Source organism: Stigmatopora argus, chromosome 2 (genome assembly GCF_051989625.1).
Source record: "Stigmatopora argus isolate UIUO_Sarg chromosome 2, RoL_Sarg_1.0, whole genome shotgun sequence".
Classification (NCBI taxonomy): domain Eukaryota; kingdom Metazoa; phylum Chordata; class Actinopteri; order Syngnathiformes; family Syngnathidae; genus Stigmatopora; species Stigmatopora argus.
Genome location: NC_135388.1, coordinates 1228197 through 1251220, shown reverse-complemented (window position 1 = coordinate 1251220; position 23024 = coordinate 1228197). Strand labels below are relative to the sequence as shown.

Below are 23024 nucleotides of genomic sequence, written 5' to 3'. Positions count from 1 at the left end.
TAAAAATAGATTAAAAAAAGCTAAAATAAACATTGTTTTAGATCTAGAAAAAACTAAATATTCAGGGCTTTTAATCCAGTTCTTTTAATCCAATTTATTAAAAAAAAAATCTAAATATTATATCTAAAATGGTCCGGCCCACGTGAAATCAAGTTGACGTTAAAGCGGCCCGCGAACCAACCGTTTGACACCCTTTCTCTAATTCAATGGGGGTGATTGACAATTTTCACCTCCAGATTCGTGGTTTTAATAGGGAAAACTAATATGTTACTTTCAAGTGAAAATCTTAAGAAAAATCATCACACGTAGATGAATTAAAAAGGAAGTCAGGTGAGCAGTACAAGCAGGAAGTGGTCTCATTTGTCATCCCTAGGTAAGATGGCGGCACTCCGAGCGAGCAACGGCAGGCACAAGTGAGTTTTTTCACATTTTATGCAAGATAAAGTTCATTTTTTTCTTCAATTTCATTCATAGACATCAAAATAACTTGTGTATAGCGTTTTATCTATTTATATTTTCTCAATTTTGAAATAAATGACCGTATCGGCCGCATTGTCTTGCTTTATCGTGCATGTCAAGTCTCATTTGTGCGCATATAAGCCGTACCCTAAATTCAGTCATTTTTTAGCAACAAATACGGCTTAAATGCAAAAAAAAACATTAATTTCAAGCAAGTATGATCATAATTGCTTGCATGCAAAGCATTTTTTCATAGCAACGCCAAGCTTATACTTTTTTTTGCAGGTAAATGTATCCGAAAATGAAATAAGAAGAAAACTGACCAGGACTCAGAATTCAGCATCCGTTCAATGGAAGGGAGAATTTTAGGCCTCAATTGATGGCAGTTCATTTTTCCTGCCGCACGAGGGCGCCAGTACGTCCATCCGTCCCATTTTTTTGCAAAGGTAACATTTTAACATTTGCTTTAAGGAAAGACACACTTATTGTTTTGTTTTTTCTCTCGTTTCAAGTGAAGAGAAAGGCAGACAAAATGTGGAATTCTTTGGATGACGTCCCATGACGTCACAACGATGACTAAACTCCGCCCCCTGCGTATAAAAACGAGTGTTTTTCATCGGATTGTCCAAATCTTCTTTGCGCCTGCCAGCTGGCCCACTTCGCAGCGTCAGGACAGTAAGTTGCGCTTTTGACTTTGAAAAATGGGGAAATAATTATAATAATAATAATAATTCCTTTTTTTTTCAAAGGATAGGTAAGTCCTCGTTTTACTAATGATTTGAATTTTAAATAAGATTAGCATTAAAGGCAATTTATCCATCACTTTTAGAGTAATGTAAATGCTCTTTTTTATACTTCTTCATTGGGAATATTCTCTTTTTATTTTTATTTTGTCTTTTTTAGTTTGAAAAATAACATTTTTGGGTTGAATTATTTATTTTTCCAAATTTTCTGCCGTTGAGAAAACTGCTAAATATTCCTTTTTTTTTTAGATTTGGAAAAAAATGTAATGTTTTTTTTCTTAGAAAGGGAAAATAGTCACTAATTCCTATTTTTTAAATTTTGCTTTTCATTGAAAAATAAAAGGCATCTTCTGATTTAATGATTTTTTGGGGATGAAGAAAACTCCACTAAATACATTTTTTGATTTAAAAAATGTTATAATTTAAATGTTTTTTTTCTGAGAAAGGGCAAATATTTAGAAAGAAAATATATAGAAAGGGATGTAAGATATGCTAACTCACTATTTAGTTACTATGAAGACCCGAATAATAGTAGGCACTGGAATAATAGTAGGGAGTGGAAAATTCCAAATGAATTAATAATAGTAGGCACCGGAATAATAGTAGGCAGTGGAAAATTCCAAAAATAATGAATATTAGTAGGCACGAGATAATTAGTGTCTAAACAGATTCGATGCATAGAATTAAAGCTATGATGGAATATTTATTATAAAATCATAACAAGGACAATCATTATTATTTTAATCAACAGTTTACTAGTAGCATGAAACAAAATAATATGTTTAAGTTCCACAATTAGCTACAAATTAAAGTCATGATGATCGATACATACTATGCGCACACGCATTCCCCTTTCACACGAAACAGGAAATGATTAAATCATTTCCTGTTTCATTATTTAAGCAGCTATGAGTCATAGCGCTTGGGTCCGAATACATTCACGGTCGCGTCACGACAACGCGGCGCGACCATAACACTTTTACGTGCACCCTAGTATGTGAGTAAATATGTGCCGCGTTGCATTTGTACGGTTTTCTATTGCTTAATACGGGGAATTCCAATCATTAATACGGGGAGGAATTGGCCCAGGTTGACAGGTATGACATTGTAATTATGTATATTGCAACTCTACCAGTGGCAATTGCACGTTCTTACTAGTACTAGTACGTTAGTAAAAACAGCACGTGTGCTGTAAGTTAATGACATAGAACAATGTTGCTGCTGCACGGACTTAATTGAGGCAAAAATTAATAATCATAGGCACCCGAATAAGAATCGTAGGCATGCGAAAATTTGAGTTGAAAAAAATAATCGTAGGCATACGATTATTCGGGTCTTCATAGTAAGCACATTAGAGACCACATCTGCCTCTACAAATTATGTCAATGTGACTTCTAAAATGTTGAAATTTAGACTGTGACTACCCAAGGATACTGGAAAAGTACATATAAGTATTAAGATTTGGGTTTGGTTCCTGGAAAATGAGAACTATTTTGACTAGTATTGCATCAGTTTGGTGTGAGTAATGAAAAATGTCCAGTCCATGTTGAGACATCAACTCTACAGTTGTTTGGGCGTATCAGCCCACACCCTGTTTTCTGTAATCTTCTCTGTGCATCATTATGTTTTCACATAGAAATAGATGCACAAACGGTTCGTTCGGAGAGAGTCGCGGCCAATAGGCTGTGCGTTCGCAGCCGTTCCACTTCTCCCCATCCTGTAGTCTGGTAATAAACATATCTCCTTGAAATTGTTCTCCCACGTTCTTAACCTGCTCCTGAAGTTGTTTTACAGATCTATCAAGGGATAATACATTTTGGGGGATTTTTTTTTCAAGGAAAGACCGCCTATTTTAAGTATTTCATTTCAAAAACAGGAAATATTCCGTTTTACGGGTTTATTTTTCAAAGTGTTTTTGGGGACTAAAAAAGAAACAAGCAATAAAGTACATTTTGGGGATGAAAAATGGATTGATTTCACTTTAACTTTTTTCTTTGCGCCCCAGATGGAAGGCGAAACTGGCCAATCGGGGGCCACCATCCTCTTCTCCCTGAAGAACCAAGTGGGGGGTCTGCTCCAGGCGCTGCGGACCTTCCAGGAGCAACACGTGGACCTGGTCCGCATCCAGTCCCGCTGGTCCACGCGGCGGGATTCCCACGTCCAGATCTCGGTGGACTGCCACGGCGACGGCCCCCGGCTGCGGGAGCTGCCCCGCCTCCTGGCGCGCCACGCCCACGTGCTCCGGGTCAGCCACCGTCACGGTAGGTGGCCTCCGGGGTCGAGGGTTCCATCCCAGGTTGGTCCTCACTGTGCGGAGGATGCAAAAAAAACATGCACGCTAGCCTAATGTTATGCTAACTCATTCCTAGCTACGAGTGGTCGTTCGTGTCTCTGTGCCCTCCGATTCGCTGTCCACCGATTCGGGGCGTCCCTCACCTGGGGCACGTAGTCAGCCGGGATGGGCTCTGGCACCCCTCGCGATCCTTGAGAGGATAAGTGGTACAGAAAATGAATGAAAAGGAGTAAAACCCTGGGCGCTAAACGTAAAAAGCCGTCCTTCCCTAACGTCACTCTGGCCAACTGCCAAATGGGATTGTAACAGTTTTGGGTTTTTTTGGGGTTCATTTTTCTACAAAAAAATGGGTGAGCCAAGTCCAATCAACAGAATGGAATAACGTAACCCCCTTACTTTAATTAAGTGTTATTGGACGGCTCAAGCTTAGCAGCTAAGACGCTTATAGTTGCTTTCGCAAGGGCGTCGTCCACATATTCAAGGAGCAAAGAAGCGGAGTACCCAGAGAAAACCCACGCCGTGGGATCGAATCTTCGACCTCAGAACTGTAAGGCCGACACGCTAACCACTCGGCCTCCAAAATTTTTTTAGTACACAAATTATTTTAAAAAGGAACACATTTTTTTTCATTTTCTGAACTGCTTTATCCTCACTAGGGTTGTGGGGGGTGCTGGAGCCTATCCCAGCTGACTTCAGGCATCAGGTGGGTGAGGGACACCCTTAATCGGTGGCCAGCCAATCGCAGGGCACCAGAAAATGGACAACCAATCATCGCTAGGGCCAATTTAGCATACAATTAGCCTAGCATGCATTTTTTTCAAATGTGGGAGGAAATCGGAGTACCCAGAGAAAACCTACGCAGGCCCGGGGAGAACATGCAAACGCCACACAGTGGGATCGAACCCTCGACCTCAGAACGTTAAGGCCGACGCACTAACTACTCGGCCTCCAAAATGGTTTTAGTACACAAAATATTTGAAAAAAGAACAAATAATAATCACAGAAAATGTTTTTTACGGGTCCTAAAAGAATCATTCAAATTCAAATGACAAACAATGCATTTACAAAAAATAAATAAAAATAAACTACATATGTACAATCTAAATCACAGGTGTCAAAGTGGCGGCCCGGGGGCCAAATCTGGCCCACCGCATCATTTTGTGCGGCCCGGGAAAGTAAATCCTGAGTGCCGACTTTCTGTTTTAGGATCAAATTCAAATGAAGATTATAGATGTATATTATATTTCCTGATTTTCCCCCTTTTAAATCAATAATTGCAATTTTTTAATCCATTTTTTTCTGTTTTTAGTTCAAAAATCATTTTGTAAAATCTGAAAATACATAAAAATATTTTCTGTTTTCCACTTTAATATTGAACATAATTAGAGAAAAATTTGGTTTCCTTTTGCAATGAAAAACAAATAAATATAGATCAAATAAAATTAATAAAGATTAAATAAATGATTTTCCCTTACTAAGAAAAAAAAAGCTTAAATTAAAATGGTATTAGATCTATAAAATATTGAATATTTAGGGCTTTTAATCCAGTTCTTTTAATCCATTTATTTTAAAAAAATCTAAATATTATATCTATAATAAAATCGAGTTGACGTTAATGCGGCCCGCGAACCAACCCGAGTCTGACACCCTTGATCTAAATGTAAAGTGCACCTGCTGGATGCTAAATTGACCAGCAGAGGGCGCCGTCGTCCCACGTAAGCTTTGCTGTGAATTCCAACGGTTTTGTGGGAGGTGGCATGAACTAGAAAAGGATTGATTGGACGTCTATGGGGGACAAACTCATTTCATTGAGGGTTTAAGGGTCACGTGATTGGACGGCAGATTGATTTCAAGTCTTTCTATTTTTTTTTTCAATTTGTTTCAGAGGAGCCTCCCGTTCCGTGGTTCCCCAAGAAAATTTCCCATCTGGACCTGCGCAGCCAGGTTCTGATGTACGGGTCCGAATTGGACGCCGACCACCCGGTTTGTCAGCTTTGAAAAAAATTCTAAAATGTCTTTGGAAGATCTTTGAAAATAAAATAAAAATATTTTCAGGGATTCCAAGACAAGGTGTACCGCAAACGTCGCAACTACTTTGTGGATTTGGCGCAAAGCTACAAACAGTAAGTTGATTTTTAATGTATTTATTTTTGATGTCAAGATTTTTTGGGGCAAATTTCTTTTTATCTTTTTCAGCGGCGACCCAATTCCCCGCGTGGACTACACGGCCGAGGAGATCGCCACGTGGGCTCGCGTCTTTCGGGAACTCAACGCGCTCTACCCCAGCCACGCCTGCAAAGAGTTCCTGAGAAACCTGCCCCTTCTGGTCAAACACTGCAACTACAAGGAGGACAACATCCCCCAGCTGGAGGATGTCTCACGCTTCCTCAAAGGTTCACCTGAAATTTATATCAAATTAAACGACGTCCGGACGTCAAAGACCATCAAAGGCGTTGACCGATGATGATTGGCTCTGTTCAGAACGTACGGGTTTCAGCATCCGTCCAGTGGCGGGCTACTTGTCGCCCCGAGACTTCCTGGCGGGTGAGTCGGCGTCTTGTCGCCGGGGACATTTCTGTGCTGCATCTGATGTCTCCGAAGATGGACGTCTTTTTTTTTGCTCCTTTCTAGGTTTGGCCTTCCGAGTGTTCCACTGCACGCAGTACGTCCGCCATAGTTCCGACCCCTTCTACACGCCCGAACCGTGAGTCCCAATATTGCCGGTTTTGAATCATGTGTGGCGTTGTACTACAGTTATAGCTTCTTTATAGCGGTTCATAGGTCAGTTCCAAGACCTACTGGCGTCTATTTAATATTATTTGAACCCGCTCTGTACCATTATTAAACTCCCGAAGTTAGACATTGCCCTCTAGTGGCGAGTAAAATAATCTCCAATGGTGACTCGCTCTTCACCAACTATTATTTAACTCGTGGAGGTAGACAGGGCCCTCTAGTGGCCAGTAAAATACTCTCCATTTGTGACTTAACTCTTTGAAATCCCCCATTTCACGTACTATTATTTAACTCGTGGAGGTAGACACTGCCCTCTAGTGGCGAGTAAAACACTCCGATTTTGACTTGCTCTTTTCCGCCCCATTTCACATACTATTATTTAGCTCCTGAAGGTAGACACCGCCCTCTAGTGGCCGGTAAAATACCCTCCAATTGTGGCAACTCTTTTTTTCCCCCATTTCACGTACTATTATTTAACTCGTGGAGGTAGACACTGCCCTCTAGTGGCGAGTAAAACACTCCGATTTTGACTTGCTCTTTTCCGCCCCATTTCACATACTATTATTTAGCTCCTGAAGGTAGACACCGCCCTCTAGTGGCCAATGAAATACTCTCCAATTGTGACTTGGCCTTTTTTCCCCCTATTTCAGGTTTGTATTATTGTCTCTACGCTATAAATCTTTCTTTTATATGATGGACGGATCCAACCTTGGTGAATCTAGAAAATGGCCAGGTGTTTAGCGCATGCCTTCGATGATTTGGAAAAGTTAGCATTTTAGCACGTGCAAAATTGTCGTGTTTTACAACATGGCGTCCATTGTTTGAACGGCGCAGGGACACGTGCCACGAACTTCTGGGCCACGTGCCCCTCCTGGCCGAACCGGGCTTCGCGCAGTTCTCGCAGGAGCTGGGCCTGGCCTCGCTGGGCGCCGACGACGACGCCGTACGCAAGCTAGCCACGGTAACGTTCCGTAACCGTCCGTCCGTCCACCCGTCGCTCGCTTACCGTGACGGCGCGGCCTTTCAGTGTTACTTCTTCACGGTGGAGTTCGGACTCTGCGAGCAGGACGGACAACTTCGCGCCTACGGGGCCGGACTGCTCTCGTCCGCCGGCGAGCTCAAGGTTAACGTCGATTCTCTTTGGCGGATTATTTTGGGCAGATTTGACGCAATCTTTGTTTGTTTGTCTCAGCACGCGTTGTCGGGCCAGGCCAAGTTGCTCCCGTTCGATCCCCGCGTGACGTGCGAGGAGGAGTGCGTCATCACCGCCTTCCAAAACGTTTACTTCGTGGCCGACGCCTTCGACGACGCCAAAACCAAAATGAGGTTAGACCGAAAAAAAAAGGAAATGCACCAAAACAACCGAAACCACTTGATTTTACACACAAGACAGTTTTTCTTGTTGATGACCTTTTTATTTTTTTATTTACCCCTTCGACTGTCCCAATAACATAAATGTTATTTTTCATTAATATGATTATTCTATAAAGACTAAAATATTTTAATTTCATAAGGTTCCATTTTTCCCAAAAACCATACAATCTATTGTATGTAATCTATTTTAAAAAATTACAAAACAAACAAGCAAATTTTATTCAACAACGATTAAGACCGACGACATTTTGTTGTAATATCCTGCATTTAAAAAGTCCCCCCATTTTTTTTTGCTCAGTTTCCAGATTTTTTTTTTAAATAATGTAATCTGCCAGCTCAAAGTGAATTTTAATTCCCCCAAAATCCCAGAAATTAAATAAAATAATTCCCAAAAATTGCCTCCAAATTTCCAGGGGAAAAAAAATCTGCAAAATTAAAAAAATGAAACGCCAAATGCAGATAGATAGCTCAGCTTTATTGACGTAACGGAGGCAATTTTTCACGCAGGGAGTTCGCCAAGTCCATCGGCCGCCCGTTCTCGCTGCGCTACGACGCGTACACGCAGAGCGTGGAGGTGCTGGATGACAGCGGCAGCATTCGAACGCTGGTGGAGGACCTGCGCCACCATCTGGACATTGTGGAAGACGCCCTGGGCAAGCTCGTCTAAAATCGTCCAAATCGCAAATGATGCACGGAGGACCAAAAAAAGCCAAAAATGAACCCAATAAATACCTTCCCATTTTCAACACTTACCACTGCATCTTAAGACTGTACCATGTGATGTGACGCTTGCGCTTAAGTTTAACACCCAATTAAAGGCAAAAATGTGCAAAAGCTTCTTCCAGGGGCGTCGCTAGCTTTCGAGGACGGAGGGGCTTAGCCCCCAGAGAAAGTGAGGTAACTACTTGTCACAAACTAATTGGTGGGCCAGAGGGAGAACAAATGTCATTTTTAAAAACTTATTGAAGTCAAAAGATGAATCCAAAAGTTTTCACGTGAACTTTTAGCAGCTCGTGAAAATGGAATTCCTTCTCTCCCGAGTCGGTTGGGGGAGGCGAGCACCGGCACCCTGCACCTGGTACCCAAAACGCCTCCCCCAGGTCACGTTCACCGGCCGACCGGTCGCGGGAGACCGTGACGGCCCTGAAAAAATGCACACCTTTTGATGAAAATGTATTTTTCAACACGTTCATCCAGACCAGGGGTGGCCAAGTCCGGTCCTGGAGAGCCCCTCCCATAGATCCCTCCTTCCCTCCTCTAGCACACCTGAATCAAATGAGCAACTCATCAGCATGCTGTCCACAAGCTTGTTAGTGTTCTCTGGGTTTTCCACCCACATCCACAATTGTCCCTAGCTGTGAGCGACTAGTTGTTTTTCTCCCTGCCATTGGCAGGCCACCGATTCAAGGCGGCCCTCGCCGACTGCCCACTTTTGGCTCTGGCAACCCATGTGAGGCTAAGGAATGAATAAATCTGGCTTAACCTATTTGAAACCTTTACATTTGAAGACACGTACTCCTTTAAAATTTCTGTATGCAATAGTCTATTAAATAGGGTGAGGTTGTGGACTTCACGTGATCATTGCTAACGTTCATTTGTTAGCCCGTCTGTCTTTTCTTATTGAAATGCAACATTCGCTTGATGTGATTAGACATGATTGGCCACGGCCGGGCGCTTATCTGGCCACCCACTTTTCGCGCCTCGATATCTTTGGACGATACCATTTCGGCTAGTCTTGTTCATGCTCCTTAAACCGTTATAAACTAACACAAACGGTTGAATTTGGTCAAAAGTGGCGTAAACTCGACGAAGGCGCCCGACGCCTTTTTTTTTTTCCTCCCTCTCTCGCCCAAGTCTCGAGGTTGGCCTCGTTGGAGGGGGGGCCCCGGCAACGCGCCGCCTCAAATGGCCGGGAGAGTCGTCACTCGCTAGCGGTTGGATTGGGAGAGGCGGGGCCGGAAAATGGTATGCGCGGGCGGGCCGCGATTGGCGGGAGCCTCGCTAAGAAGGAGGGGGAGGAGGGGGGGTCCTCTGGAGCCGAGACCAAACGAGCTTCTCGACGTCGGCTAGTTTGGGTGTTGTCTTCTTCCATCCAGTACTGTGGAGTGAGAGCTAGCCAGTTAGCCAAGCAGCCGAGCTTCTCGCCGTCGTCCCGTTAAGTCAACTCTGAATCGTCTCCGTCACCATGGGCGTCGAAGGCTGCACCAAATGTATCAAGTACCTGCTCTTCTTCCTTAACTTCATCTTCTGGGTAAGCTAGCATATTGCTACTTATTTGTATTTGGGGGAAAATGGCCCCTTTGTGCTGGCGCTGTTGTTAAATGAGTGCTGGTCCGCCCCCGCGCCCCCCTTTCCCACCGCCCCATTTTTTTCCGTTTTTCGAGCACGCCGCCCCCTCCACCTCCCAGTTGGTTCCACCCGCAAAAAAACAGCATTTTCGCCGCTTAAACACGAGCAAAAGAAGAGTTGCGAAATGTCGCGTGGTGCTCCTCATTCGCTTTTAGGCCTTCACGCCCCCCATTTTTCTCCGACAGACCCCCCAAGACCAAATATATTCGACGTTTATCGCCGTTTAAAGGCAGTTGTTGACTTGACGTTTTCCGGCCCATTAACGGGGATGGACGCCCAATCATTCATATCGCCGTCAACAACAGCCGAAGAGTTAAATAAGTAATTAAAAAATATCCTTTGAAGAATAAACGGAAAAAGTGGATATTTAAGTATGCAAATCAGGATTTGGACCATTTTTAGCTGAACTAAAATAAAGCTGTAAATCAATTTCATAGGCAATTTTCCTGACACCCTAGTTTTAGAGCAGGGGGAAGGAACCTGTGGCTCGGGAGCCACATGTGGCTCTTTGGAAGGGTGCATATGGCTCTGAGTTAAAATATGGAAGTCCCGAACGCACCAATAGGAGCGTTACGTCGGCTATGTGGCGTTAACACTACCTCTTGATGATAATTTAAAAAAATAATTGAATTAGGCTGCATACTCGTTGATTAGCAACAGCGTAACAAAATAATTCAGAGACTTTTTCTTCTTTAAAAATGTTAAAATGAGAAAAAAAGAGTGCATTTTCATGTATTTTGACTTTTTAAATTCTGAGATGACCGCAAAAGAAATAAAAATTGTTATTTTTCGGGTTGGCGAGTCCCGTTCGGAGGATGACGAAGCGTGTAGGATCGTCTTGGTGGGCGTGTGCGTAGCGTCGTTTAAGAAGGGAAGGAGTGAGCACTGCTTTCCATCCGCTTGGCCAATTCATTCCTGGTGTGCCACTCATCGCCGCTTTCCCACATTTTGGCCACTCCTGCGGCAGGGAGTCGCCCTTTTTTTTTGTTGTCGTCACGTTGTCGTCCGGAGCCACGCTCGCTTGTTATTCCGGGCGTCGTCCAAGTCATTTTTTTTAAATCCAAAATGCCATCCGTGTGCGAAAGGAGAAGGACTTTGTTGAATGGCAGCTAATGATTTAATACGTTTTTGGTCAAAAGAAAAATGGATCTCTTGTCAAAATTATAGCCAAAGGCTCATTTCCATATTCAAAGTAGTTCCTTTTTTTTTTTTTTCAAAAGTGGGGTCCATAAAATCATTTTTTCCCCTCATCCGATTCATAATCATGCATTGCTATTTGTCCCCAAGATATATGTATATATTTCATTAAAAGAGACTGAGACAAGTGTGAATATTATCATTTTAAAACTGGTCAAAGGTTGCGCTAATGTGTTTTTGTCGGTGTGCAAAGAGCATGTTGAGCTTCTTCTATTTATTGTCGGTGACAAAATGTGAAATGTGACATTCGTGCCACTTCATTCTATGAGGCAAATCGATGCTAATTCGCGTTAGCGTTTGAATGGCTATTCTATCAAGCTAGTGGGGACTTATGAAAAGAAAAACAAAAACATATTTTCCTTGTTTTGTGTGTTCAATGTTTCATTTGACTTACCGTATTTTCTCTCATATACGCCGTATTTGTCGCTCAAAATATGATGACTGAATCCAGGGTGCGGCTTATATGCGCACAAATTAGAACGCCATTTCGCAAGACAATGCGGCCGATACGCTCATTTATTTGAAAATAGAGAAAAGATAAACAGATGAAACGCTAAACAAAATGTATTTTGACATTTAGGAATGAATTTCAAGAGAAAAAAAAACTGTATCTTGCGTAAAACGTGAAAAAACTCTTAAGATGTTCCCTACAAAGTAACACATTTGTATTCTCTACTAAAACCACGAATATGCAGTTGAAAATTGTGAATCAGGGGGCGGCTTATACGAGAGAAATTGTCAAATTCAACCATTTGAAGGCAATTTTAAGTGCGTCTTTTACACAGAGGTGGCTAATATGCCAGAAAATACGGTAATTGAAGCTTAATGAACATCTCCAGCACCCCCGAGGATAAGCCGTTCCGAAAAATGACTAAATATCCTCATTCCGCTAACACTTGTAGCTAGCTGAATTGGCGTTCCGACGCCCGACGGAAGGCCGGCCCTCCCCGCCGCCCACCGCACGTCCGAGTGGCGCTAAAAGGCGGCTAACCAGAAAGTCTTTGCACGTCCAAAGAGCACTTAAGCGCCCCCACATCCCCTTCTGGCGTCTCCGCCAGCGAGGCCACTTTAGAGCTTTTAGCGTTATGAGGCGCTCCCGTAAATCAGAGAGCGAGGGGCCCCATCCCATCCCCCGTGCCGTGGCGTGGCGTCCCGTCCCGCCCCGCCCCGCATTCTCTTCTCCAGAAATAGACCCCGGCCCGGTCGGCTCGCTTCTCCGCTGGCGTTTCCCCGTCTTGCCACGGCGCCCCCGCTGCGGAATGCAACAGATGGTCTTGAAGTAGCCCCGGGCGCTAAATCCGTTTTATCAATCGAGTCTAGTTTGCCAACGGTTCCCCCAAAAAATTATTGCTCAAGTCACATTTTTTTAAGGCTCCCTCGCTGTATTTTCTGGACCATAAGTCGCGCCAGTCAAGGAAAAATGAATTTACATTAAATTAAAATGTAATTTACCGTATTTCCGGACTAGAAGTCGCATCTAAGCAGAAGTCGTGTCAGACAAAGAACACTGCAAAAAAAGTATGTGTTGCATTACATTAAATGTAATTTACCATATTTTTTGGACTTTGAGTATCACTTTTTTCAGCGTTCTGTCGCCGTATTTTCTGGACTATAAATCGCACCCGAGCATAAGTTGCGCCAGCCAGAGAAAACACAAAAAATGCATATATGCAGTATTAAATTAAATGTAATTTACTGTATTTTCCCGACTTTGAGTATCACTTTTTTCACGGTTCTGTCGCCGTATTTTCTGGACTATAAGTCGCGCCAGCCACTGAATACACAAAAATGTATATACGTCGCATTAAACAAAATGTAATTTACCGTATTTTCCAGACTTTTGAGGATCACTTATTTCAGTGTTATGTCGCTGTATTTTCTGGACTATAAGTCGCACCCGAGCATAAGTTGCGCCAGCCAGAGAAAACACCAAAAATGTATATACGCCGTATTAAATGTAATTTACTGTATTTTCCATACTTTGAGTCTCATTTTTTTCAGCATTCTGTCGCTGTATTTTCTGGACTATAAGTCACACCCGAGCATAAGTCGCGCCAGCCAAAGATTACACAAAAATGAATATACGTCGCGTTAAATTAAAGGCAATTTACTGTATTTTCTGGATGATGAGTCTCGCTTTTTTCAGGGTTCTGTCGCTGTATTTCCTGGACTATAAGTCGCGCCACAGCAAAAATGTATATGTCGCATTGAATTAAATGTAGTTTACCTTTTAAAAAAACTATACATCTAAGTCACGCTGTAGTATAAGTTGCATATTTGGGAGTTCATTTTGTTTATTTTAACAGAAGAAAGTAACACTAGGCAGGCTAATAAGGCATTTGCTAACATAGGCGTTTTTCCTTAAAGAAAAAAAAACTTGAGTATTAGGCCCAGCCAAACGATAAAAAAAAATCGACGTACATATGGTGTGTTGTAAAAAAAAAAAAAAAAAACGTTAATGTTTTGATAATGGATGCCCATTTGTTCTTCATGCTATTACCGTGTGAATGCTTCTCGATTAGTGGTGAATTTATTGAAGTGCCCCAGCAAAAATGCCACTTATCTATATTTTCATCTTCTTGGTGCAAAGAGCTTCCGTGCGGGAGGGTTGGCGGACGGCCAGCAAATCTTTTTGTTGATTTCTCCACGCGCGTGATGCAAAAAGCAGCCCAAATCTTTGGTGTTGAATTTAGCTTTGTGTCGGCCGTCTTTTTGATCATCACAAGAGCCCATATTTCATAAAAGAATCCCATGTTTTTCCCTGAGGTCATTCCTTTTGTTTTGTTTTTTTTGGTGTTTTCCAGCTAGCCGGGTGCGTGGTCCTGGGCGTGGCCCTGTGGCTCCGGCACGAACCTCAGACCAGCAGCCTCCTGGAGATCAACTTTGAAGGACAGCAGGCGCCCAGCACCTTCTACATCAGTACGTACATCCTCCTTTTTTTGGCCCGTTTTGTACTCTAGCACTTTGTTTTTCGGCCTCTTTTGGGCTGCGGCACACTTTTTGCATTGAAATAATCTCAACGTGAAAATCTTTTTATATCAAACCATGTGGCCTATATTAACAATAGTCATTTTCATCAAAGTTTAATCAGCAGGAATCACATAAAGCTCCAAAATGTCATTTTTCCACACTGACCTCATGTCACCAAAAGTGACCCTGAACAACTTCTGGTTCACGTCATGAAAAAATAAGTCATGTCGTGTTTTTAAACGCATCATTTTAGCACTTTTCCCCAAATATTATGGACAAAATATTGTGCTCACACAGACTTTACGTCGTCAAAAGTCGATGCCCTTGAAATTCAAACAACTTCCGGTTAACGTGAGAGAAAAATAAGCAACAAAATGACTGTTTGCGGGGGTGCTTCAGCCTATCCCAGCTGACTTCAGGCCAGAGGCTGGGGACACCCTGAATTGGTGGCCAGCCAATCGCACGGCACAATGAGACTAGCGACCAATCACTCGTCGCTAGGGGCAATTTAGAGCGTCCAATCAGCCTAGCATGCATGTCTTTGGAATGTAGGAGGAAACCGGAGTACCCGGAGAAAACCCACGCAAGCCCGGGGAGAATATGCAAACTCCACACGGGTGGACCGACCTGGATTTGAACCCACGTCCCCCCACCGTGCCGCCCTCTTGTAATAAAATAATCTATAATTTAACGTTCATCATATGAACCTTGTAATAGTTCAATTTTAATGAGTGAAATTCATATGATTTTTTTCTCTCCGAAAATTCAATTTCCCGCGTCACAATGTCCGCCACGTTTCAGATATGCGTTTTGAGAAAAAAATTGAAAAATGAATGGACGGACCCGCGGTGCGAACGTAGCCTCGAACGGAGCCAAGTGCGCCGTTGGCTTGACATCAATTATTAATGAGCGCCTTAAGTGGACTCGCTCGTCCGTCAAGACAAATGCGCCGTCCGTTATCGACAGGTCCGCGTGGAAGGTGAGCATTTACCGCCCAATCGTGCACGGACATCCGGCCTCGGCTATTAGCGCGGATGGATTCTTTTTTTTTCCCCAGTGACCGCTTCCAAGTGGGGGTTAAAATTGAAATTGGCACGTTCGTATGACCGTGGAATGGACGGAAAAAAATTAGCAGGTTAGGCATGTCCTCCATCGCGTCATTTTCCGGGGATCTCCTTTTTTCGGGTCTGAGAGCCATGAAAATATTCAAAGAATGTTTTCAAAAGAAAATGTTTGGTACTGTGGGCGGCCCGGCGGATGAGTGGTTAGCCTCGCAGTTCTGGGGTCGTGGGTTCGATCCCAGGTCGGTCCATTGTGTGGAGTTTGCATGTTCCTCCCACATCGCAAAAACAGGCTGGTCTAGCTTGTTGAACACTCTAAATTACACTTGTCAAAGTGGCGGCCCGGGAGCCAAATCTGGCCCACCGCATCATTTTGTGTGGCCCGAGAAAGTAAATCGTGAGTGCCGACTTTCTGTTTTAGGATCAAATTAAAATGAAAAGTATAGATGTATATTCAATTTCCTGATTTCCCCCCTTTTAAGTCAATAATAGTATTTTTTAAATCCATTTTTCTGTGTTTTTAGTTCAAAAATCATTTTGTAAAATCTAAAAATACATTTTAAAAAAAGCTAATAATAAACATTGTTTTAGATCTATAAAAAACTGAATATTCAGGGCTTTTAATCCAGTTCTTTTAATCCATTTATTTAAAAAAAATCTAAATATTATATCTAAAATGGTCCAGCCCACATAAAATCGAGTTGATGTTAATGCGGCCCGCGAACCAACCCGAGTCTGACACCCTTGTTCTAAATTAACTAACGCCAGCTATGATTGGTTGTCCTTTGTCTCCTCGTGCCCTGCGATTGGCTGACCGCCGATTCATGTCGGCTGGGATGGGCTCCAGCACCCCCTGCGACCCTTGTTATGATCAGCATTTCAGAAAATGAATGAACGTTTAGTACTATGCAACATCGTGACGCGGCAGAAGTGAAAGTAAACAGCGCAACGGGATGCTAACGGTCAAAATGTCTGACGTTTGAAAATAAATGTCTGACGTTTGAAAATGTCTTGACTTTTTTGAACAGCGGGCGTTCTTAAGGGGTGGGTCGTCCAAATCCGATGACATATACGATCAGGACAAACCTGGTTGAAGTGATTACATCCTGTTGCTAAGAGAGATTTTATGGAAGGCACGTCCAATATTTGCGTTGATTTCGAGGCAGAAATGAGCTTTGAAATAAGAGCCTTTTCCCGTTATGAGCGCAGAAGATGCTATCTTGCCTCAAGTCAAGTACGCTGCTTTCCGGAGGACATTTTTTACCGTTTTCATTGTTTGCCCGGTCCTGCCACTTCAATTCAATTCACTTGAAAGCTTTATTGTCATTGTGCGCGCGCACATAAACAGAAACAGGAACAGCCCAGCTGGACACTTAGGACATACATAAATACTTTTCCACGTCTGTTTTTATTTATTTATTCTTCATTAGAGCGACGGGCTCTAGAAAAGCACTCTTGTTACACGACCTTTTTGGGTTCTGTTTGAATTTGGAGCGAGAGGGAGCGTTTGCTAAATAAGTTGGCATCAAAATCCCCCGCAGACACTTACTGTATTTATTGGAGTATAACGTGCCCCATAATTTGTGACTAAAAATTTGTATAAAATCTGATTCATCATCATCATCATCAGACTCCTCAAACAATTGATTCCTTTCCAGTCCAGCAGGATTGAACGCCTTGTTGCCTATTTTATTGTTAATACTGCAACATATGAAGTTTGTTCCCGCTTCTGACTGGGGTGGCGAAAGCGCGGGTGAGTGGGGAGGTCGGCGTCCGGAGCAGTTGCGCCATGGCGCCTGACGCAAAGAGCCCGACTCATTTCTTGCAGCTGTCTTCCGTCTTCGAAGCGCTCAAGCGTAAAATGGGGGCCATTTTTATTTATTTTTTAAACCAGAGACAAACAGAGCTTTACATTAGCGCCCACCGTTAGCCTCATGTAACTTAACGCACTTTTCCTTCTTTATCCCTACATAAAAACAAACTTTTGTTAAATTACACCAGCAGTGGTGAGCACGTCGGCCTCTCAAATCTGGGGTCAAGGGTTCAATCCCACATGCTCTCCCCAGGATTGCGTGCGTGAGGTATTTCCTCCCACATTGCAAAAACACGCACGCTAAGCTAATTGTATGCTAAATGGTCCCACTAACAATGATGCTAGGCTAGTTGAACGGTCCGCGATTGGCCGGACGCCGATTTAGGGTGTGCCCCGCCCGATTCCCGATGGAAAAACGAGCGGCTCGGCGGATATGGAGCGGCCAATCGGTAGCAAATGTGCGAACGGCGCCTCGAGAGCGAGAGCAAAAGGCAAAGGAGGTTTTTTTAGCGTGTCGGGGGAGGAGCGGCGCTTTATTTTTCTCGCCTCCGCCGTGACGGTCTCCCCCTTTCTTTGGGGGGAAGGGGGTGGGGCTATGTTGGTCTCGGAAAAAATTCCTCAGAGGCCCCACCTTCCTGCGTGACGCCCCCCCCCCCATCTGCTGGTGGTTAGCGCGCCAGTCACGTTGTCTGGCGTCTCTCCTTTTTTTTTTCTCGGTCTTTTCTTTAGACTTCCTGCGAGGTCGTCCGGGTAACGGGGGGGAGGGGCCTCCTTCGCCGTTGAAGCTCTGGGATGACATTTGATGAGTCACAAGTTCCTCGTTAGTGTCATTTCCCGCCCGAGACTTTCGCCGCAGACGACCTCCGTCCGTCCCTTGCGGAATTTTCGGGGGAAAGCCGCATTCCGTCGGCACTTAAAAACAAATCGGGCCATTTTGTCCGACCTTTCATTGCCCCTTTTTTTCATGTTCTCCCCAGGCCTGCATGGGTTTCCTCCGGGTACTCCGCTTTCCCTCCCACAGTCCAAAATTAGGCACGCTAGGCTAATTTAGCACTCTAAAATTGCCCCTAGCAACAAGTGATTGGTCGTTAGTCTCCTTGTGCCCTGCGATTGGCTGGCCACCGATTCAGGGTGTCCCCCACCTCTGACCCGTGGTCAGCTGGGATAGGCTTCAGCACCCCCAGTGGCCCTCATGAGGATAAAGTGGTTCAGAGAATGAATGAATGTTTATCAATAACACGCTTCAATATAGAAAAGAAAATATCTTAATGATAATAAATAACTAGTGTACCACATATAAACACCATTGTAATTTGCACATAACTTAGCCATAACCACAGGTGTCAAAGTGGTGGCCCAGGGGCCAAATCTGGCCCGCTGCATCATTTTGTGCAGCCCGAGTGAATAAATCATGAGTGCCAACTTTATGTTTTAGGATCAAATTAAAATGAAGAGTATAGATGTATATTAATTTCCTGAATTTTCCCCATTTTAAATTAATAATTGTCATTTTTTAATCCATTTTTTCTGTGTTTTTAGTTCAAAAATCATTTTGTAAAATCTAAAAATATATATTAAAAAAAGCTAAAATAAACATTGTTTTAGATCTATGAAAAATTGAATATTCAGGGCTTTTAATCTATTTATAAAAAAAATCTAAATATATCTAAAATGGTCCGGCCCACGTGAAATCAAGTTGACGTTAAAGTGGCCCGCGAACCAACCCAAGTCTGACACCCTTGCCTTACACCATAAAAATTAAATACAATACATTTAGATTAAAAAAAACTATTTTTATTTAAAAAACGAGCATAATCTGAATTCAACGCTCAAACAAACCCGAGGAAATTCCAAATTTCTTCCACCGTCATGCTCAGAAATTGGACTTTTTCCCCCCGTCCTTCCCGCTAGCATGCGCATTAGAAAGGCCTTTTTGTTTGCTTTCATAAGGGGAAACCTCACGAAAATTTCCCGCCCGGCCGGGATGATGACCATGGCAAAAAAAAAAACGCCAACTTTTAACATCAACAGGCAAAATGAAATGGATGACGTGGCAGGAAAGGCCTTTCATTGTGTTTTTGAGTTTTTGAACAATAGCTTAGGCTAATTGCGGCCAACATCTGGAGATTTGATTAAGTGCGGGTGTGCGGGGGTGCCGGGGGTGGGGTCAGAGGATGAAGGCCACAATAGACCCTACTTTTTTTTGCTTTGTTTTTATTCCCGACCCCCTGCTCACCGCAGCGCCATATTTGCTGTTTTGTTGACTTTTCCAATAGAAAACAGCAGGAAATATTCTGGAAAATTGCTATTTAAATCAGGGCTGGGCAATATGGCTGAAAAATGATTTTTTAATTTGATTTGATTGTCGGAATGGAGCTAAATCAAGGCCAATGACATTTGTGATCTGAAAAATAATACATTTTTAAAACTCTGTTTCCCCACTGGGCCTGTTTTGGCGTGGGGGCGTGGCCTCGGGGGGGAAAAAGGCAATATGGCGTGTGGGCAGCCGCCGCCCTTCCACTGGACGTAGATCAAATGGCGGCGGACAGGAAAGGACGCTTAAGGAAAATGGAATTATGGCCGCCGAGGAGGGACGTGAAAGATGGCGGCGGCGGCGGCGGGCGGGGAGGGCGGGGCTTCAACCCGAGCCATCGATTTTCAAATGAGCATTAGTGCGAGTGGCTCCGAGGGGGGAAGTGGGGGGAATCTACTGGGCGGCGAATTGAATTATGCTTGACAGGATGGCTAACCATAATGAAGAGGAAGAGGATGACGAGGAGGAGGATGACGTCATCCCTTTCCTTCTTCAAACATATTGAATCAAATCAGCCGCAAAATCGATTTTTTTTAATTATTCCGTGGGTGTTCTCTGGGTACTCCCGTTACATACCACATACTAAAAACATGCCGGCTAGGATAAATGGATGTTAAATTGAATGAATGGATAAAATTGTCAAACAGGGCTGCAAGTGGCCAAAAGTAACTGCTTGTGACACTGCGCCACTGCGCCCTCTTCTGGCCGTAGAGTTTATAACAAGGTGTTTTTGTTGAACACTTTTTTTTTTTTCCAGACTCAAGTTGTGGCTGACTTTGCTAACAAATGTGCCTGTTTTGCAGGCGTGCACATCTTGATTGCAGTGGGCGCCGTGATGATGGTGGTGGGTTTCCTCGGCTGCTACGGCGCCATCCAAGAGTCGCAATGTCTGCTGGGAACGGTAAGCATCCCGCCCACGGTTGTTGTGGTGCCACCGCCTTGACCGGACCTTGGTCTTTCTCCTCCAGTTCTTTGCCTGCCTGGTCATCCTGTTCGCCTGCGAAGTAGCCGCCGGGATCTGGGGCTTCATGCACAAAGACACGGTAAGAAAGCTCCGCCCACAACGCTCAACCCATCCAATGGCAGGAATTAAAAAAAAAGACGATATTACGATTTACGTGCGTTTTTGGTTTTAAAAAAAACATCGTTGGCTGCACTTCCACTCGCGTCCACTAGTTTGCAGCAGACTGTAGTCGTTGTGCTTGGACGCACGAGGGCGCTGTTTCCCAGCTTGACATCATTCACATCCTATTGAATGCTGTACGCACCCTTTTTAAGATTTATTTTTTGTTTCAGCAGGTTTGCACTACAAAGTGAGAAAACATGTTTACTTTGGATAAAAATCTACTTTTGTCTGGACTTCAGGTGTCCAAGGAGATGATCAACTTCTACGACTCCATCTACGACAAAGCCATGTCGGGGACGCTGACCACCGACAACGAGAAGCAGCGGACCGCCGCCCACGTGCTCAAAGTCTTCCACGAGTCGGTACGGTTGCGGACGCAAAAAAAGAAAGAGAAGAAGAAGAAGAAGGTGGCCTTTATGATTGGTTGTGGCCTTTTTGTTTTGTAGCTGAGTTGCTGCGGCAAAGGTCAAGGCACGTCCCTCCTGACGCAATTCACCGACCGACTGGGCATCACCAACCTCTGTCCCAGCTCCGGCACCTCGGTGGTAAGTGGACAAAAATGGCCTCCCAAATATTAGGAGGGATGCGCCCAAAAAATGGCTTCCCCCTGTCATTTTTCAATTTTTTTTTTCCAAAAAAATCTTATATTTAGGTATTTTTTCCACTTTTTATGTCATTTTTCCTATTGAAATGATCATGTTTTATATATTTTTTAAATATAACATCAGTAGTCTACAAACCCAAACACTTTTTACAGCGGTATCAAAAATGATTTCTCCCCAGACAATTTAAACCTAAACACTTTTTACAGCGGCATCCAAAATAATTTCTCCTCAGGCAATTTTCATGGATAAAAATTATCTTTTTAAAAAAACAACGATTCACATGTCCAGCCTCATTTTTCTGAAGAACACTTGAGTTTAAAACATTTATTTTTGATGTATTTTTCCTCCAAGGCTTTTTCAATATTTTTCAAATCCGTTAAACGGTACTTTTATGGCTCCTCCCACTTCTGATTTGAAATCAAGCAATAAAAAACGCAGCAGAAAGTCCTTAAAAGTCATATTCTGATTAATATGACAGATAGGGATAGGCTTCAGCACCCCTGCGACCCTCATGAGGATAAAGCGGTTCAGAAAATGAATGAATTAATGTTTATCAACCACATTAAATATAGAAAAGAAAAATAACTAGTGTACCACATATAAACACCATTGTAATTTGCACATAACTTACCATAACACCACCTGTGTCAAAGTGGCGGCCCGGGGGCCAAATCTGGCCCAGCACATCATTTTGTGCGGCCCGGAAAAGTAAATTATGAGTGCCGACTTTCTGTTTTAGGATCAAATTAAAATGAAGAGTATAGATGTCTATTAAATTTCCTGATTTTGCCCCTTTTAAATCAATCATTGTCATTTTTTAATCCATTTTTTTCTGTGTTTTTAGTTCAAAAATCATTTTGTAAAATCTAAAAAATGTATTTAAAAAAACAAAAATAAACATTGTTTTATATCTATAAAAAACTGAATATTCAGGGCGGCAGAAAGTCCTTAAAAGTCATATTCTGATTATTTTGACAGAGCTGCCACACCCGTCTCACCGAGCTCTTTTCCGACAAGATCTACCTGATCGGCATCGCCGCCCTGGTGGTGGCCGTCATCATGGTGAGCGCGCCGTCCATCCTTCCGTTTGTCTTTCTGCCACCTTTGCGGACATTCTTTTTGGCTCCTCCCCCTCCAGATCTTCGAGATGATCTTCAGCATGGTGCTGTGCTGCGGCATCCGCAACAGCCCCGTCTACTAGGCCCCGCCCTCCTTTTCCCCCACATTAAGCTTGCTGGATGGCGTCGTTTTTTTTTCCGCTCGTGTCGGAACCCCCCTTAACCTTAACCTGACTCCGCCCCCACGTGTAGATACGCTATATCGAAAGAAACCAAAAAAAAAAAAACCTGTACGCCCCCCTTCCGTCTTTCCCTTTTCGTTTTTAGGAATCGTTCCGTTTACTGAATGTTCTACGTTGTTGTTTTTTTAATTTGAATGGTTTTTTTTTTAACTTTTTTTGCACGCCGAAAATGTACACACGGCTGTTAAATAGTTTTTAACGGTTGAAACTCGTCGGTCCAATGGCGGAAGTCAACGGCACGCAATTTCGATTGCCGTATTTTTCGTAGTTCGTATTTGCCGTAGTTCTCAAATTTTATTTCAAACTGACATAAACCTCTCTTATCGTCATGGTAACATATTTAAGACAGGTTTTGCATTTTTTTGTTTACTTAACCAGGGCAAATAACTTTTTTTAATCCTACAAAGTCCACAAGTGCACATCACAACATTTTTTTATAACAGCCACATCTCTAATAATCTATGCATTTTTTTTTGTTATGAATATATCATTTTACTGGCGCAACTTCCGGAAAATACGGTAATCTTTTTTGCAAAAATCCCCAAAATGATTGATTTGGGGCAAAATTAGCAACCGTGTGATCATTTGCGTGTCCAATTTTTTTTTGCTGCCGTTTGAGGAGGGTCACGTTTATCGTTCAAATTGGCCTCGTTGTCGTTTTTCCAAGTAAAAATGCTGTGTAAATAC

At 43.1% G+C, this 23024-nt stretch overlaps 2 protein-coding genes across 6 annotated transcripts; both read left to right on the top strand.

Annotated features, from left to right (window-relative positions):
* Nucleotides 1-122: 122 nt before the first annotated feature.
* On the top strand, nt 123-8436 carry LOC144070724 (tryptophan 5-hydroxylase 1-like). Of its 5 annotated transcripts, none has more exons than XM_077595163.1 (13): nt 123-413; nt 745-874; nt 972-1031; nt 1109-1134; nt 3208-3463; nt 5381-5478; nt 5551-5618; nt 5692-5888; nt 5977-6039; nt 6127-6199; nt 7063-7189; nt 7256-7554; nt 8110-8436. In XM_077595163.1, exons 5-13 carry the CDS (start codon nt 3208-3210, stop codon nt 8267-8269), a joined length of 1341 nt encoding a protein of 446 aa, XP_077451289.1. In that variant the 5' UTR covers nt 123-413; nt 745-874; nt 972-1031; nt 1109-1134; the 3' UTR covers nt 8270-8436. The 5 variants fall into 5 exon arrangements, with proteins under 5 accessions (XP_077451289.1, XP_077451288.1, XP_077451290.1 ...); XM_077595162.1 differs by having other exon boundaries at nt 745-905; XM_077595164.1 differs by having other exon boundaries at nt 745-905; nt 972-1134; nt 7256-7351; nt 7421-7554.
* A 1206-nt stretch (nt 8437-9642) lies between these two features.
* Nucleotides 9643-23024, top strand: LOC144070735 (CD81 antigen-like). Its single transcript, XM_077595178.1, has 8 exons — nt 9643-9853; nt 13953-14067; nt 20110-20207; nt 20275-20349; nt 20672-20794; nt 20879-20977; nt 22016-22099; nt 22176-23024. The coding sequence occupies exons 1-8, from the start codon at nt 9788-9790 to the stop codon at nt 22236-22238; spliced, it is 723 nt and encodes a 240-aa protein (XP_077451304.1). The 5' UTR covers nt 9643-9787; the 3' UTR covers nt 22239-23024.